Here is a 17,419-nt window from a genome sequence, read left to right as displayed (position 1 = left end):
AATATTTATAATCTAGCCCTTGATAGAAAAAGCTATGCAGACCCCTGCTGTGAGGGTGACAAGCAGAGGAGGGGGGGGGTGCGCAGAAATAGGGTGGACAGAGGATGGAGGCCCGGGAGGGAGGATGCTCGTCCAGTCCCGCAGGAGTCCCAAGGGCCCAGCGTGGAGGCCGCAGATGGGCCACTCCAGTTTGCCAAGCAGCAGGTCCTGCCAGGTGGGGCCGCGGGCCTCTTGCGCGGTAGGAAGCTGGTGTGGCAGGACCCTGGTGTCAGGGGCCTCTGCCCTGGGGGTCTCGGTCAGAGGCAGGGTGTTTGGCAGGACTTGCTTGGCCACAGAATCCCCACATCTTGCCAGGGAGCTGGGCCTTGGCCTTCCCTTCCTCCTCTCCCAGGCTTCACGTGCTGGTCTGCTCCGAGAAAAGTGCTCCCAGGGGACACCTGGGAGATAAATCATCCCCGAGAGCCTGGAAGGAAGGTCACGTTAGGCTGGAGGGGGTGGCGATGTTGGGACGAAGCCCAGGCCTGCCCTGGGCTCTGAGGGTGAGTGCAGATGGGCGGGGGGTGCAGGCAGAGGGCCACCTCTGGTGCCCACCAGCCAGGGAGGGGAGGGGCACGAGGGGGGATGGACAAAGAGGGGGACCTGTGGGAAAGTCAGGCCTGGACACTTGAAGGGAGGTTCTGAAGGGGAAACAACTTTTTCTCAGCTTTGGAGAGAACATCAAGGTCTGTCCTCAGGGGTCAGTGCAGGAGCTGGAGGACAGGTGGCTACAGAGGTCACAGAGGCAGAGGACAGGGTCACAGAGGGACAGGGGAAGTGAGGGAGGGAGAGAGGAAGCGGGGGCAGGACGGTGAGCAGAGTTGGGTTACAGGGAAGACACCAAGGGGAGGAGGCAGGGCCTGGGAGTGGGGGAAAGGGAGCCAGAGGCTCGGGAGGAGGGGAGGAGAGAGGTGACAGGAGCCGGGCACTGGCCAGGGCCACGGGGACTGGACGCAGGAGCAGCTGGGGACGAGCAGCAGGGAGGAGGGGACAGATCTGGGACCTTAGCAGCATTGCCTAGTGTCAACACTGACTTTCAGGCGGCACATTTCCGAGCCCCAGAGGCACGGGGGGGGGGGGGGGGGCTGGTGTGCTCAGCAGTGGGCTACGTATGAATCCTTCCATGGGGGACTTTGGGCAGTTGAGCCCCAAGAGGCTGGGGTAAAGGCTGGGGGGCGGCCAGTCTGCCTGGCACCCTGCCCCGGAGCAGAGCCCGGCAGGCTGCACTCTGGGAGGCACAGGGGAAAGAGGCTGGGGCAGGGGGTGGGGGCTGGCCCGCTCAAGGGGGGACTTACAGGAAGGATTTCATGTCCAAGCCTCGGTTTCGAATCTGCCCCACCACGTGGTCCCAGCTGCCTGGGTTGGAGCGGCTGCGGCCGCCGGCCGGCCGGTACTTGGAGCCAGCGGAGGCGCCCTGCCGAGCCTGGCCCCGGCCATGGCCATGGGCCCGGGGGTTGGGGCCGGGCACCGAGGCCGTGTGGGCCTGCAGCTGGCCTAGGCTCTGGCTGGTGGTGGGCTGGCTGGGCTGCCGGCCCCGCTGGTGCTGGCTCAGCGGCTGCTGCAGGCTCTGCTGCCGCATCAGGGTGCGGGGTCGCTGGCATTTCGGCTCTCCCGCGGAGCTGGGGATAGACTCTAAGGTAGTGGCCGTGGACAGGGTGGAGTCCTCGAAACTTGGGGCGGGTGGAGGAGAGGAGAGAAAGGAGAAGCAGGTGAAGGGATCACAGTGGAGGAGAAAGAAGCCGAGGGCCAGGACTGGGAGGCCCCGGTGCAGGGCGCGCTCTGCAGGACCTCGCCAGGCCTCCATTGGTGTTGTCGCTGCTGGTTGCTGCCACCATGTCAGCCCAGAGGCCGCAGAGGCCTGTGCCCACCCGGAGGCCCCCAGGTTGCCCTGCCCAGCCCGCCCTCTGGCCTTGGCTCGGCTGGTGCCTGCGCCCCCCGCCCCCCTGAGTGGGCTGGGGAGCTGCGGAGGCTGCGGCTGCTGCGTGGCGAAGGTGGCCCTGTGGTGGCCTGTCCTGCTGGAAAGGGAGGGGGGGGAGGGCGCTGCTGCCGTCCCCCCACTGTCTCTCCAGGGGATGCCAGGAATGGCTACCTCTGTGTTCTAAGTACGACTGGCCTTTGGAGACGCCAGGAAATCCAGGCCAGGGCAGAGCTGGCCTAGTAATGCTTGGGGAGTCGGGGTGGGGGGTGGGGAGAGGCGGCCTTTCTTCTGCTCTGTCCACGAGGGGAGGGAGGGTCCTTGGGCGTGGTCAGAGCGGCCTCGGGACTTGGGCTCCGGGGCAGCTCTTTGCCCCTCCCGGGCCCCGTGTTCCTGCCGCTCGTGCCTGGGGATGACCCCCAGTCAGAGGAGACCGAGGAAAGGGTAGATGAGGTGGGAGCCCCAGGACCCACTAGCCTGGCCACCCTGCCACAGATCTGACGGAGAACAGGGGGACTGTCCCGCCCTCTATGCAGCTGCAAGGCCCCTGCCCCATGGGCTCAGTGGCAACTCTGAAGCGGCTGGGAATGGGGCAAAGACAGCAGGAAGGAACCAGGATGGACCCCAGCAAGTGTGGGGTCAGAGACCTGGGGTTCAAACCCCATCTAGGCCACCTACTAACTGTGGGACTTTGGAAAAGTTAGACCCCCTTGGTTTCTTCACCTGTAAATTGGGGGTAAAAAATACCCCCCAAACTGCCTCCAAGAGGGTTGCCAGGAAGACTAATGAGGTGGGGTGCAGGGATGGGGGGCACCGGTCAGTGCTGCAGGTACCGTGGGAGATGGAGGCAGAAGGAGTCAGACCCTGGGCCACCTGGAGCTCTGCGGTCGGGGCAGGGACATAGGGCACCCACGGGCAGGGCCAAAGCTCAGCTCCTTCTTCTGTGTCTCTTCCCTCCACCTCCCAATCCAATGGTCTAGGGCAGGGGTTGGCAAACTCTGACCTGTGGGCCACATCTGGCCAGCCACCTGATTTTGTACATGAAGTTTTAGTGGATAGTCTCAGTAATTTACAGCTCATCCACAGCGACTGTGGGGCGGCTTTGGGATTGCAAGGGCAAACGCCTCGTCTTACCTGGCCCTTTATAGAGAAAGTTTGCCAACTCCTGGTGCTGGACCTCAGGGTAGCCTACGGCTGCCCAGGCAGGAGGCCCCAGGGCCCTCAGAGCCACTTTCACCACAGCAGCCAGGCTTCCGCTCTGCTCACCCCCTGAGCTTGCCCTGGGAACCAGAGGACAACAGTCAGGCTGCCCCTGTGGGCTGAGAGAGAGAGAGAGAGAGAGAGAGAGAGAGAGCGAGAGAGAGAAAGAGAGAGAAAGTCAGAGAATAGTAAGAGAATGAAAGAGAGAAAAAGCAAAACATGGGTCTTGGGGTGGGGGGGCAGCAGCCTTGCCTGGAATCAGGGCCACCGCCAGGCCAGGCCCAGACCTGGCGGCCAGGTGGGCCCACAGCTCCCTGGGGGCCGGCCGAAGCAGGGGGAGGACGGCACTTGGACGGCCGCCTCTTCCTCCTTGCTGACCTCATTTTGGTTTCCTATCACATCCAAAATTAGTCCAATTTACAACCTCTCAGTCACAGGAAACTAAAATTGGTTCCTCCAGGCCTGGAGCCAGTGGAGGGCATGGAGGCCTCCGCCAGCCTGGAGTCTGTGGCCGGAGCAGCTTGGGAAGGGCGGGGCACTGGGCTCTCCGAGGGGGGCTGGGCTGCCCTCTGGGACCCTCCTAAGACTGGGTGTCAGGGGAGAAATCTGTGTTCTCTTGGGTCAACAAGGAAACATGGTGCCGGCACAGTGACCCTCAGGGACCCTGATGGTGGCAACCACGGGTCTTCTGAAGACATCTGGAGGGCTCGGAAGTGAGGCAACAGGACAGCTAAGGAAGGGTCAGAGCTATCGGCCTCCTGAGCGAGAGGCTACTCCATTAGCTGGGAACGAGGCAGTTCTAATAGCTGCATGTGGAGCCTCCGTCCCAGTGGGGGACAATGGTGATAGTTCAAGGGATTTTGAGCCTGGAAGGGCTCAGCTGAGGGGAAACTGAAGGTTTGAAAGCCAAGAGCAGAATAAGACTGGCCCAGGGTGGGGCGAGGGGAATGTACTACCTGCTGAGCACAGGGGCCGGCTCTACGCTCCTCGCCTGAGGTGGGACTGGCCGCTTGGCAAGCTCAGACAGCTACTTCAAAGCAAACAGCTCTTCTGTGTGATGTCCAGACCACCCTCGCCAGCAAAGAGAAGCTAGCCGGACTCACCGCCCCAGCTTCCGAGAACACACAATCCCAGCAGCTGGTGGGAGGGCTTGCTGACCAAGACTGGGACAGCCGAGGGGGGCGGCTGAGATGCAGGAGCGCCAATGGGACAGCCGCTGCCCGTGGGGGGATCTGTCACATGGGTGTGGGGCAAGCAAAACTGACCCAGCCAATGGAGTCACCTGATGGTCAAAATGAAATGGCTCGACCGCTGGTCTAGAGCCACCTGCTGGCGGCAAGAGGGAAGATGAGCAGGAAACAGGCTGAGGGAGGCCGGCCCCAAGGATGGGAAGGCCCGACGGCTGATGCCCGCAGGCCTGCCGCCCGCGGAGGGATGGCCCGATGGCTGAGATGGGACCGCCAAAGAGGATGGGATGAGCCCAGGGCTGAAATGAAGCTGCCCTGGGGCAGAAAATGCAATGGTCTGGTCGCTGGCCAGGAGCCGTGCGGGGCGGAGGCCGGAATGCGACCCCGGATGGCTGAGTTGCGCCCAATGGCAAGGACGATGGGAGTCCGTGGAGGATGGAATGAGCCAGGGGCCGAGGACGGCACCTCTGGGGGCAGCAGCGGGCAGGCCAGGGGTCCCGCTGTCCACCCTGGCGGGGCAGGCCTGAGCTCCTGGCTCCGGCGGCCATGGGGCCATCACTCACTTGGACAAGTTGAGCTTCCCCGCGGCCAGGTGGCTCTGCACCGTCCGCCAGCGGCCTCTCCCCGCCTTGCCCGGCTCGCTGGGGGCAGCCCCGCCGCTTCTCAAGGCGTCCTCTCCAGGTGGCGGCACCGGCGCCGGCTTCTCCCCCAGCCGGCCTTCCCGCTCCACCGCCAGCCCCGCCGCGGCGGCCACTTTGGCGCCCGACAGGAGGGTGCCACTGGAGGCACGCAGGAGGCAGCCGGGCCAAGGGCACCGGGGTGGCGGTGGGGGAGAGAGGACAGGCCACAGGGGGGGGTGGGGGGAGGAGGAAAAACAATGACAGATAAAAGGAAGAAAGAGACAGTGAGAGAGGAGGAGAGAGACAGACGGACAAGAGACAGACAGAGAGAGAGAGAGAGACATCAGCACTGCAAATGTGTTAACAGCGGAGCCTGCAGAGAGGAGAGAGGGGACCGGGCGGGCCGGGGTCGGAGAACAACGCACCACGACAACGGAGGGGGGGCCCCTCCCCACCGCCTGGGGCTGGGGCGGCGGGGGTGGGGGAGGGCAGCCACCTCCAACTCTATCCCACAGGACAACGAAGGGTTAACGACGGAGGAAGAGCGGGCTGTCCAGGCCAGGAGGCCCCCAGGCAGGGAGAAAGAGAAAGCCGTGTTAGTCAGAGATCATCACCACCACCATCACCGCCACCACCGCTCGACACCGACCACCACCACCACCACCACCGGGCAGCCAGGGCAGCAGCACACAGCAGGGAGGAGGAAGCGAGCCACGCCGAGGGAGGGACCAAAACGGGCAACCCCATCCTGACTGCACAGAGCGGGGTGGGGCGGGGGCCAGCTGGGGGCCGGGGCGTGGGGGGGACGCTCCTGCGTGGCTGGCCCTGGGGGAGGGGCAGGCGAGGGCGGGCAGGCGAGGGGGGCAGGAGGGGTTGCTCGTCTCCATGGCCAGCCTGCCCATGGGGGGCCTGGGTGGGGGAGTGGGGGAGAGGAGCGGGAGAGAGGGGACGTGGGGGGCCGGAGGGGGAGGAGGGCGTGCGCGGATACTCGGAACATATGATCAAGCCAGTAAAGTCACTCACTTGAGGGACAGTCGTGGGTCGCCATAAGGGGCGTAGGGTGAAATGTTTAGAATAAACTCCTTGGGAGGGTAGGAGCTCCATTTCTGCTGCACTGTGCTCTCATTGTTATTCCAAAAGTCTCTGTCTAGATCACTGGAGGGGCAGAGAGAGGGGAGAAAACAGGGAGATACAAGAAGAAACAAGAACTGCAAGTCCTGCGGGGGCAGAGGGAGGGGCAGGGCCGGGCGCGTGGGCACAAGGGCGGGGCGGGGTCCGCTCCTGCGGGAGGAAGAGAGGCGGGGGGTGGGAGGGGTGGGGGCAGCCTGCACCCAGCACACGCACACGCCACGGCCACGCACACAGGCACACGCCGTGGCCACGCGCACAGGCACTCGCGGGCCAGGAGGAGCTGCAGCAGGTGGACGAGCCTCGCACCTGGGAAGCTGGTGGGAGAGAGAGAGACGGTGAGAGGAGGGGGGAAGGGACGGGGGACCAGGACTGGGTGGGGTGGGGAGCAGGAGAAGGACGGGGGCTGGTTTCTGGCTGTAAAGAGCTAAAAGGTAGATTGGGCTCTGCTGCCAGCCCCCGGGGCCCCAGCTCTCCAGGCCTCAGGCCCCCGCCTGTCGAAGGAGAAGGGTGGTTGTGACCACCAGGCCGGCGGCTCTCCCACGCGGGGCGGAGGCCTGGTTCTCGACACCTGAGGCTCTCCCCGTTTCTGTCCTTCTCCACAGAGCCACTCAGGAGAGGCCCAGCTGCCTGCCCCCCTTCTCCTCGTCCTCCCACTGACTTGAGGGGACCTCCAACTCCTGCAGCCCCCTGTCTCCAACCCCTTTGAAAAACACTGGGATACAAACTTCACGTGAGATGGTCAGGAGCCCAGCAGAGCTGGAGACCCTCGCTACTCATTGCAGATGTGGGGGTTGGGCCACCCCCAGAAAAGGGAAGTGCTTCCAGGCCTCTGACCTTAGTGGGGGTAACCAGGGTCACCAAGGCCCAGCAGGTCCTCTGCTCTGGGGCCTGTCTCAGGGAGCCTCCCCTTCTCTGGGGAAGATGCTGGGCAGTCTCAGCCTTGGGCCTTGGGCCCTGCTGGCTGGGGCAGCCTCACCCTGTGCCCTGGTCCCTTTCCAAAGTGGAGATGCTGGGTCTGCCTCAGTGCCCACATTCCTGCCTCTTCACATGTGGTGCCAAAAAAGCACATATGCTGGAAGCACAGAGAATGGATGGGGGGCTTCCCTAGAGGAGTTGGGGGGTAGTAGGAGAAACCTCAGTCAGCAGAGGGTGTGGCTTGGAAGCCCAGGAGGGCAAGGGTCTTCACCAGCCTGTCAGGTTCCAAAGGCCCAGAGGAGCAGAGTTAGGCGCACAGGGAGAGAAGAGGCAGTTCACAGGCTGAAGGAACATTCCAGAAGGTAGCCTGCCTGAGCCATCAGGAATGCATTAGGGAAGGGGCTCTGAGAAGGAGTAATGTGGATGGGCTGCATGTGCTGCTGCTGTGCTCAAGGCCAAGGTGAGGTCCCTACTTGGGGATGGGGGTGCAATGGGGGTGCAATGACATACCCCCGAGGGTCGACCAAAAACATATTCAGGGGGAGCAGCTTCTCTACTGCAAAGGTTAACCTTGATTTTGGTTCTCAACCTCAGACTCGAGAACAAAAGACGGTAAGACAGTGAGAAGCCACAGGTCCCAAGGAGACATGGGCCCTGACTTAGGGGTGGGTATGGCCTGGTGGGTATGGCGTGTGCCTGTGTGTATAGGGGTTCAAAGCGAGTTCACAGGGGCTGATGGGGCTGGGCGTGGGGGAGGCACCCCCAGAGGTAGTAGGAGGCCCTCCCTGGCCAAGATCCCTGGACAGAAGACCCTGTTCCCACCAGAATGGTCCTCTGATCCCCTCTCCCAGCCGGGCATCTTCAAATTCAAGGGCCACCCAACCCTAGGTGTCCTACAGAGAAAGATGCCCCCAGGAGCATCCCTGCCTTGGTCTCCCACCCTGTGATCCAGGGAGCTCTGGGGACCCTCAGGTTGTCCGCTGCGGGACTAGAAGAAAGAACCTTTAATGGAGGGAGTTTGGGAAACAGGTTCCCCTACTGCAGGACTTGTCGGCGCCTTTAGTAAGACAATGAATGTCAGTCTCTTCAAGAGGGTGAGAGACTATGTGGCATTTCCCAAACTTAGTCAGGGTCTTTGATTCATGGAATAACTAGTAATCATTTAGGGGGAGCAAATGCCGGGGGGCACAGTTTGAGAAGCACAGCTAAAGAAGGCTGCTTCCCAGAATCCTCCAGGAGACGGTCCCTTTGGAGGAGGTCCTAGGTCCACAGGGAGATGGTGCAATGAGAAGCCCTGCTTCCTGCCACCAGCTGTGGGCCCTGGCAGGAGGCCCAGGAACCTGGGGGCACGGAGGAAGGTGGCTTCCTTCCGCTGGGGCAGTGGGCCTGACTGCTCAGAGGGAGCTGGCAGGCAGGTCTACAGGCTGCCAGAGAGGCAGGACGGCCCTCGTGTGCCCTCACTTTGGCTCAGCCCTTGTGGGGTGGGGGAGGGTGCTGTCCTGGCCCTTCCCCCGCCCCACCCCGTGCCCTCCCCTTGCTGGGAAACCCATCTCCTCCCATGGGTCCTTTCCAGGACTCCTGACCCGGCCACACACCCGATACAGGAACGTTATGGTTACCTGGCAGGGGCAGGTCCCCTGGGCAGCGAGCTGGGTGAGGGGCAGGTCTGGAGGTGGCCCAGGAACCGGGCTGGCCCTGCACTCCCCCCCAGGGGCCCCTCACACCTTCAGAAAGCCTGGGCCTGGGCTTTGCACAGCCTGAGACTCCCAGGGCTCCACTTTGAAGGCTGCAGAGTGCAATCAAACCAGCTTCAAAGGCTCTCCGCGGCTCCTCTGCACCCCAACCTCGGCCTGGTCCACCCCTTCACTTACCACCCAACCCAATGCACCCATCTGCAGCTTCTGAGCCAGTCCCAAACAGGGTCAGAGCAAGACATGAAAAAAGAGGAGGGGGCAGAGGTGGGGCAGGGAGGGAGCCCTCAGGAGCAGGGGGCAGGAGGAAGGGAAGTGGGGGGGCGGGCAAAGATCAGGGCAGGGCAGGGGGTGGCATGAGGAGGGGCCAGGGACTGTGAGTTGAAGGAGGCAAGGGCACAGGGATGGGGGGCTTCGGCTTCAGGCAGAGCCCCTTGCCTGTGGGCTGGGCCTGGGGTGGGGGCGCACAACCCCCAGGTATTCTGACCTGACAGCCTCCTCGCGAAGGCTGGGGCTGGGCGGGAAAGGGATCACTGGTGAGGCCAGAGTCCTCGAGGGAGAGGCTCATCCCAGAGGGGCCGGGGGTTCTCCAGTCCCCATGAAGAGGGCTCTCAGCAAAATGGGGAAACCTGGGTGAGGACTGGGGGTGATGGGGAAGAGAAGGGCTCTGCTTCCTCTGAGTGGTCCTCACTGGGGTCTGTCCCCCTCCAGGTCACCCTCAGAACATTGGTGGGGTCTGAGCAAGGTGCCCCAGCCCCCCCAGGTGAGGGCTCCGGGAGCAGCGATTATGGGAGGAGACTGGAGGTGCGGGGTGGGGGGCACAGTGTGCGTGACAAGAGGGTGGATGGAGGAACCAGCACCCAGGGTTGGGGCAGGAGGCAGAGGCCAGGAACCGGGGCTGGGGGCTCTGAGAGGCACAGGCAGAAAAGGCAGAGGCCTGGAGCCACCCTGAGGTGTAGGGTGGCGGCCAAACTGAGTGTGTGCGTGGCCAGACTGGGACAGGGCTCCCCCGACTCAGGCTGCTTGTGCACCCCCTCCCCGAACTTGAAGCCTGACACCTACTTGATGGCCTTCTTCTCGCTGCGCCCACGCCCTGAGTCCGGAGTGCCCACCGTCTCCAAGGAGTTCTTGTAGCGTTTGCCCTGTGGAGACAGCCCAGGTTCATCCCGGGAGACGGGGCGGCGCCCTCCCCGCCTCCCCGAGGGCCCAGGGGACCGAGAGGAGACTGCAGCCTGGCCTCCGAATCCAGGCCGGGGCTGCTGTGTGAGGCTGTCACCACTGTGGGGTGCCAGCCCCCTCCAACCTGCTCCCTGACTGGCAGCAGGCTGGAGGATCTGCCCCACCCTTGACCTGCACCTCATCCCTGACCCTCAGGAATGGGGCCCCGCCTGCCCGCCTGTCTCCTGGGGCTCTGGCCCGGCTCCCGGAAACATCTCCCTCTGCCACGGACAGACGGCTCTCAGGCGCCTGGCCACGTCACACCGTCCACGTCACCGCCCCCAGATGGTGGGGGTGGCATCCTGCAGGGCAAGGTTGGCAGTGGCCAGTGACGTGAGTGGCGGGGGTGGGGAGAGGGCCCCGTGCCCAGTCCTGCCCAGGGCCGTGTCCGGCATGGTCTGGGGGCTCCCTGGGGGCTTCGTAACCTGGGAAGGTGAGGCAGGACAGGGCTGAGCGCTCTGCTTGGGAGGCAGGCAGCCAAGGAAGGAGGCTGCCATGGCTCTGAGGCCAGGGCCCCTCCGCTGCCCCCCGGGGTCCCTCAGACCAGGCCGAGGAGTGGAAGGGGCAGGGCAGACGCAGAACTGGGGCCAGGTCCCCCAGCTGAGGATGAGCCAGGGCTGCAGCGGGACCGGGCCTGCTGCCGGAAGGTGAGCACCATTCACCTTCTCGGTTTGGGTTTCTAAATTTAGCTCCTGCAGAGCCGGGCACCATTAACATTCCTGGCTGCCACCGAGAGTCCTCACGCGCACCGTGGGCCACGGGCCTGGGCTGGGCCCAGGGCCGACAGGGGCCATGGCGCGGTGTGTGCAGGGACTGGGGCTGCCCACCGCAGCCCCTCAGGCCCTGGCCCGCCCTGCCCAGCTGAGTGGGGATGGGCACACGCACTCACATGGCGCACCCGTCTCCCCAACATCCCGTCATGTGCACCACACGCAGCCACCACAGCCGATTACTCCATCCCCCCTCAAAGCACAACAAAAGCCGCACAGCCGCGTTCCCCGACACTGCTGCCAGCTGCAGCCCCTTCCTGCACAGAAGCCAGAGTGGGGTGGGAGCGGAAGCTCCCCAAAGGGTATGTGGGGTGGGAGGGCCCTCATCCTACCTCCAGCACCCCTAAACCTCAGGTGTGTTGGGTCCTGGTCCCAGCAGTGGCGCGCCTCCCCTGTATCACCCCGCTCAAGTCCCTCGCTCTCTCCAGCCTCCTTCTCCTCCAGTCTGGGATGGCGTGGGGTCCCGATGCGAGCCCGGCCCTCTTCCTGCAAGGCTCTCACCAGGCATTTCTCTCTTCACCACCTCCAGCGGGAAGGCGGCCCCCACAGGCAGGGACTGCTTGGTCTCTAGTCCTTGCTGTAGAACCTGCTACTTGGAAGTTTTCAAAGGCATTAATTGGAAGCCCCCTCTAATGCCCCCAGCCTGGGGTCCCTGGCCCAGGCTGTTGCCTCTGGGCCTGAACTTAAGAACTAGATCCAGAGCTGCTAGCTCTTCTGGGCCACAAAAGCCGCCCTCTCTCGGATCCCTCTCATCGTTACCCAGAAGTTCAAATCCCAAATAATTTCCAGAGCGGCTCCCTGGTGGCTAAGGACTCTTTTGGGACCCTCCATTCTTCAGCCCCTCAGGCAGTGGGGGACAGCAAGTGTCCCACTGAGAGCCCCAGCCCCACCTCATGACCTCTCTTCTTTCTCTCTAGTGGCAGAGAACTGGCCTAGGACCAGCATCCTCTGCTGACTGGTCAGCTGCCCCTTCCCCCAGGCCAGGCCTGGATGGAGTGGGTCACCCCTAGTTCACCCAGGACATTCTAGAAGCTTCTGCTGGTCCCTCTTCCTCCCATAGCCCAGAGACCCTTCCTCTCTCGCTGCTGCTGTCACAGAAGTGAGTGCTCAGGGGGACAGAAACCAGGGCAGGACTAGATTTGGGGGAGAGGGGCATTAATGAAGCATGACAGGAAACTGAGGTGGGCCCAGGGGACATTAGGAGGCTGGAGAGGAGCCCAATACCACCCACCAGCCAGTTTCTCAGGGAAGGGGTTGGCTGGGCTGATCTGGAAAAAGCCAGTTGGAGATTAAGGAAGTTATTAATGTTTGGAAATGGGATCTGGGTTGGCAGGTATCACGTCACCACTCTGAGGGGACAGGCAAGCAAGGAGAGCCCAGCAACTGGCAGGGGGCATTTAAACCCCTCCCAGGAAGCAAGGAGGCAGACTGTGGGAGTAGGGGGGGGTCTCTGGCTTCTGGAACTTGAAGGTGGAAGGAGGGTGGTGGCAAGGTTGAGGAGAAGTAACAAAGCTGCTCTGGGGGGCAAGGCAAGAGGGACAGGCTGTGATGTGGACCCCTGGGGAGGCTTCCTTCCCTGGAGGGTGGAGGCTGCAGAAGGGGCAGGGCTCAGGGGAGATTCTGCATCTCAGATGCCAAAGGTAGTTCTCTCCAGCCTCCCACCTGCTACAGAAGCAGTCATCTTTGAACTGCCGTCCCCAGGTGAGTAGGGTGGGGATGAGGTGCTCAGTGTGCCAACAGAACACACAGACATGCGTGTGTGTGCATGCACACACACACACACACACACACACATACTGCAGCAACTGGCTGCACGGGGGGCTGGGACAGTGGGGCGGGCATGAGCATCAGCTCACCCGAGGATCTGATGAGACGATCCACATCCATGCAGGATGAAATCTCTCTCTCTCTCTCTCTCTCTCTCTCTCTCTCTCTCTCTCTCTCTCTCTCTCATACACACACACACACACACACACACACACTGCACCAAACACCGCAAAGTCGACACACTCAGCACAAAGACCCCCACTCAAGGTCACTGGCAGCACCTGCTCATCCAGCTTCCCCTGCTTTCAGATGCAGACAGAAAGCCTGAGGGGCCTGCCTCCAGCGCAGTCACTCCCCACTCCCGGCCTCTGAGGACACACAGAGCACGTGGCCAACCTCCCCCCCCCCCCGCCCCCAAGTCTCAGACAGAGGAGACCCAGGGACAGTGCAGCCCCAGAGCAGCCCGGTGCTCACACCAAGCACACTCACGCCGGGGCAAAGGGGCATTCTCCGTGGCTCCTCCCCAGGGGAAGGGGGCGGTCACCCTCCCAGTCCCTCAGTTTGCCTATCCTGAAGAAGGAGGCTTGCTGGATTGTGGGTCTTTTGGGTCCTCCCCATAGCGCCCCTCTCCAAGACCCCCAAACCCTCGCCCTGGCTGTTCTCTTTCGTAGAAGTGAGGTATGAAGCCCCCCATGAACACAGTGCAGCTGGCCACTGCCCTGCCCCCTAAGGCGCCTTGAGAGAGGGAATGGGGCTCCCAGAGGCGGCACCCCACACCGGCCGCACTCCCAGCCTTCTGGGGCTGAAGGCGGCAGGTGCTCTCCGGGGATTGCTCTCCACTGGCTCTGGGGAGGACCACACACCTGGGCACCTCTGGGTGCACCTTCGCGGGTGGCCCCCTGCCGCCCCCAAAGTCCCCACCACACTTCTGGGCTGGGGCTGCAGGCTCGGGATGAGTGGGGGGCTCTCGGGGCAGGCGCCCTCGCCCCGGGGAGCTGCGGGCTGCGGCGGGCGGCTCCCCGCTCCCCCCCTGGAGGCCTCGGGTGATGAATGTCTCTCCCGCAGGCCTCGTTACTTATTGATGGCCTAATCCCGCTCGCTAATTCCCCAGCCCTCGTTAAAACTGAACAGGAGCCGTTTGTGCTTGTACAAACCCCAGCACCAGGATGGATGTGCCGGCGGCGGGGCGGGGCGCGCGGGCGGCGGCGCCTCCTCATTGGCCACGAGGCCGTGGGGCGCCCCGCCCCGGGCCGCGGGGAGGGGGCGCAGGAGGCCTGGCGGGCCTCGAGGCTCCTCGGGCGCGGGGGGGCCGGGGGGCCGGGGGGCCGGCGGGTCTCTCCGCGGCAGGTGGGCGCGCGCGCGGTGGGGAGCGGGGCCCGGGCGCGCACGCAGACCTGGGGGCCCACACGCCGGCTGCGTGGACTTGCACCAAGTGTGCCGGGCTGTGTGCAGGACCTGTCGTCGCGGGGGGCGGGGCGGGGCCCTCAGGAGCCTCACCAGTTTGCGCTGACACCAGTGGCAGAGGCCGCAGAGGACGACAGTGACGCTAAGGCTGACGGTGATGATGGCAGAGACCAGCAGGACATCGCGGGTAGGCGCCCCTGGGGAGGACATGGCACAGGTGAGATCCTTACTGGGCAGGGTCAGTGATCCCCCCTTAGCCCAGAGCCCCCCAGGACAGCCAGCCCCCTCCATTTGGCCCCCACACTGGCAGCTCTGAACCCCAAAGTCTACTCCCAGCTCTGCCTTGCTGGGTGGTATTTTCCTCGGGCCTCAGTTTGCTAATCTGTAAAATGGGGAAGTTGCACGGGCTGACCCCTTTCGGGGGGTCCACACCATGCCCCACACTTGACAACCTCAAAGGGAGAGAACACGAGTGCCCTTCAGCCCTCTGCAAAGCCAGCGCTTTCTTCGGCCCAGCTGGCGCCCACCACCCCACATCCCCACGTCCTCTGAGCCACAGCTCCAGCCCGATGCGATCAAGGGGCATTTCAGTTCCCCATCCCTCTGAGTTAGGTCAAGACTCAACAGCCGCGCATTTGGTCAGAGGCGATCCCTGGAATCCAAGCACGGGATCTCGCCCCTTCAGCGGGGCGCCCCTCCAGGCTGGCCCCTGCACACCTGCCCTCGGCAACCTGAGCTCCGCCGGGCTCCCTTCCCCCATCCTGTGGGCTCGGCCCCAGCTGCTTGCAGTGAGCGGAAGGGCTGCCTCGCAGGTTCCACGCCAGGGCTCAGCGTCCCCCACTTGAGGTGAGGAAACCCTGACGTCTAGTGTCTGCAAATCCGCCTCTTGTCAGCTGTGCGGCTTAGGACCAGTCTCATAACCACTCAGTTTTCTCGCCTGGAAATGTCAATTAAACCTCCTCCCTGCCTTCCCACAGGTGGTTGTAAACATGAGCCCAAACCAAATGCCAGGAAGACAAGACCGGACCGGAGTGAGCTGCGGGGGAGCGGCCGGGGAGAAGGTGGCCCGGGCACAGTGCGCTGTAAATGTGCGTGCGCTGGGGTGAGTCCTGAAGTCAAGGAGACGCTGCTTATTTACAGAGGCGCCTGCGTGGGCTCTTCCGTGCCAGGGATGGTGGTAATTAAGAGCCGACAGTGTCTTTACGGCTGGCCTCGGATCCTGTGGCTTTAGCTTCTCGCCTCCCAGTCTCTCTTGCTTTGCGGCGGGGCCTTCAGGGAGGGGGCAATGTAGGGGGCAGTGGTCATCCCCAGCTCTCAGGGTGCCCGGGGCTCCCTCCCACCCCCCTCCACTGCCCTGGGTGTCAGGCTCACTACCTCCTCCCCTAGAACGCCTCGGGGCCCCATCTCTCTCCCCAGCTCCCTAAGCCTCCTCGCCTGGCCGCCACCTGTGCACGTGCCTGTCTAACTAGTTCCAAGTCCACAGCCTTGGCCCCAGGAAGCCCCGCACACAGCTCGCTGTCAGCCTCAGGGCCACGCACCCAGGAGCTCTCAGCTCTGCCAGACTCAGGGCCATGGCGGCCAAATGGGGGGCCTCCATCTTTAATGTCCAGGCTTCCGAGGAAGAGGGGGCAGGACGCGTGGCGTGACAGCCGCGGCGCAGAGGCATCAGCCCCCTGAGACAGGTCTGTGATAGCAACGGGCAAATGCGCCTTCAGGGAATGGGGGTGCACGTTTTACAGTCTCTGTACAGGAATTGCCCCTGCCCCATCAGAAGGCCTGGGGGGTGCTGTGTGGGCTGGGAAATGGGGGACCCCACACCTTCCTTTGTTCGGCACACTTTTAAATAGTCAATTCCATTCTTAGGTTGAGCTCTCTTCAATGGCTCTCCATGAAGAATCGCTGCGAGATGGGCCTCCCCTGGTGGCGCAGCGGTTGAGCGCTGGGCTGCAAAGCTGCCTGCAGCCTCTGCAGTACCGGTTTGATCCCCGGCCGCCGGGGAGGGTCCTACATGGCGCGCAGACCTCTCCTGCCGCCCGCTGCTCCCCTCAGCAGTGTACTTTGGTCCTTCTGCCTGCGCTGCTCCCCGCTCTGGCTCTGGTGAATTCTCTCACCCTCCCGCGCTTCTGACTGTACCCAGTGCTTGTATAAATAAATAAATAATCTTTAAAACAAAAAGAATCGCTGCGAGCCCCAGGGGAATCAGGCGCTGCCCACGTAAGTAGCAGCCAGTGGGAAACAGAAGTGTCCAGCTCATGATGTCTTACCCTGTCGGTGCCCCAGAGCCAGGGCAGAACACCCGGGACCTCCGAAACACCAAGGAAAGACCCACATGTGAGCACAGCCTCGCTTGCAGTGGCTGTGCGGCCCCAGCTGAGTGTCTTAGCCACGCGGTGTCTCCATGTTCTCCTTCACCAAGTGAAGGCGATAGTGGCACCGCCCTACTGGGCTGCTGTTGCCTCTTCATAGATAGGTCTTATCATTAGTTTCTTGATAACATGATTATTTTTTTCTCAGGTGTACACAGAAGGTGCTTGGAGCTCAAGGGAAGACATGATGGCTGAACTAGGGTGCGATCTGGGAAGGCTTCCCCGAGAAGGTGACCTGGGGCTTGGGGCCGAGCGCAGAGGAAACAGCAAGAACACAGGCGAGGAGGGGCAAGAAGTGCCAGGCCCACTGTGTGAGCAGCTGGACTAGGTTTGGGGCGTGACGTGGTGGAGAGCAGGAGAGCAGCTCCTGACGGCAAGGGGGAGCCATGGGAGGTCTCTGAGCAGCGCGGGGCGGGATCAGAAGGGTGTAGCAAACTCAGGATCTGCAGCTCTGGAAAGAGCTCACAACTCCAGGGGGACCCCCTGCCTTGCTGTTCCCTCGACCCCCTTCCCCAATATACCTCTTGCCATGGGGTATTCGCTAAGGGCTCACCTCCCTGGAGCACCCTCCTCTCTTTGCCCGACAAGTTCCTTCTCGAAAACTGCTCTTCAACCCCTGCTGTAGGCTGGAGAGCCCTTGAGGACAGAAGCCTGTCACTCCCAGAAGGCAGCAGGCACCTCTGGGTGTCCAAGTGACACCCAGAGCCCCAGGGAAGGGGCACCTTAAGCAGGATGAGTGCTGGGTGTGGAGGCTAAGGGAGAAGAACTAAGAGAGGCCAGTTCTGGCCTCTGCCCAGCTGTGTGGCCCCGGGCAAGGTACTCAGCCTCTTGGACACCTGTGCCTACAGCTGTGGAAGAGCTGACCCTTCCTCTGAGGATGAGCTGGTGTTCTGGGTGCCCCACATGTAGTAATAACTTAGTCCTCACAACAACAACTGAGGGAAGCATTTTGATTGTCCCCATTTTACAGATGGGGAAACTGAGGCACAAAGGGGGGTACCTCGTGCAAGGTCAGTGAGTTACTAGGTGGTGGAGTTGGCATTGAACCAAGCCATCTGGCTCAGCATCCACACTCTTTGCCTTGACATCATACATACAACAGAAATGGGTGGTTGCTGGTTTTTAAAGTGTGCTCTTTGGAACCCTTAGGGTTCCCAGGAATTTTTCAGCGGCTGCAGAGGCGGGTGCTGAGCAGATGA

General features: G+C 62.9%; 1 protein-coding gene across 5 annotated transcripts in view; it reads right to left on the bottom strand.

Moving 5' to 3' along the window:
- SYT7 (synaptotagmin 7) overlaps positions 1-17,419 on the bottom strand; it is a 54,492-nt gene that overhangs the window by 16,913 nt on the left and 20,160 nt on the right. The window contains exons 2-6 of one of the 5 annotated variants that reach the window (XM_037517726.2): positions 13,948-14,051; positions 9,758-9,837; positions 5,982-6,113; positions 4,902-5,117; positions 1,332-1,706 (exon numbers count right to left, since the gene is read on the bottom strand). In XM_037517726.2, coding sequence (XP_037373623.1) covers positions 1,332-1,706; positions 4,902-5,117; positions 5,982-6,113; positions 9,758-9,837; positions 13,948-14,051 — 907 coding nt within the window. The remainder of the gene's footprint in view (positions 1-1,331; positions 1,707-4,901; positions 5,118-5,981; positions 6,114-9,757; positions 9,838-13,947; positions 14,052-17,419) is intronic. The other 4 variants (XM_054697566.1, XM_054697565.1, XM_037517724.1 and 1 more) reach the window with 4 other exon arrangements.

The sequence above is a fragment of the Talpa occidentalis genome, unplaced genomic scaffold (assembly GCF_014898055.3).
Source record: "Talpa occidentalis isolate TD23 unplaced genomic scaffold, MPIMG_talOcc4v2.1 talOcc4.17, whole genome shotgun sequence".
Lineage (NCBI taxonomy): Eukaryota > Metazoa > Chordata > Mammalia > Eulipotyphla > Talpidae > Talpa > Talpa occidentalis.
This window is presented reverse-complemented; position numbering and strand designations above follow the sequence as displayed.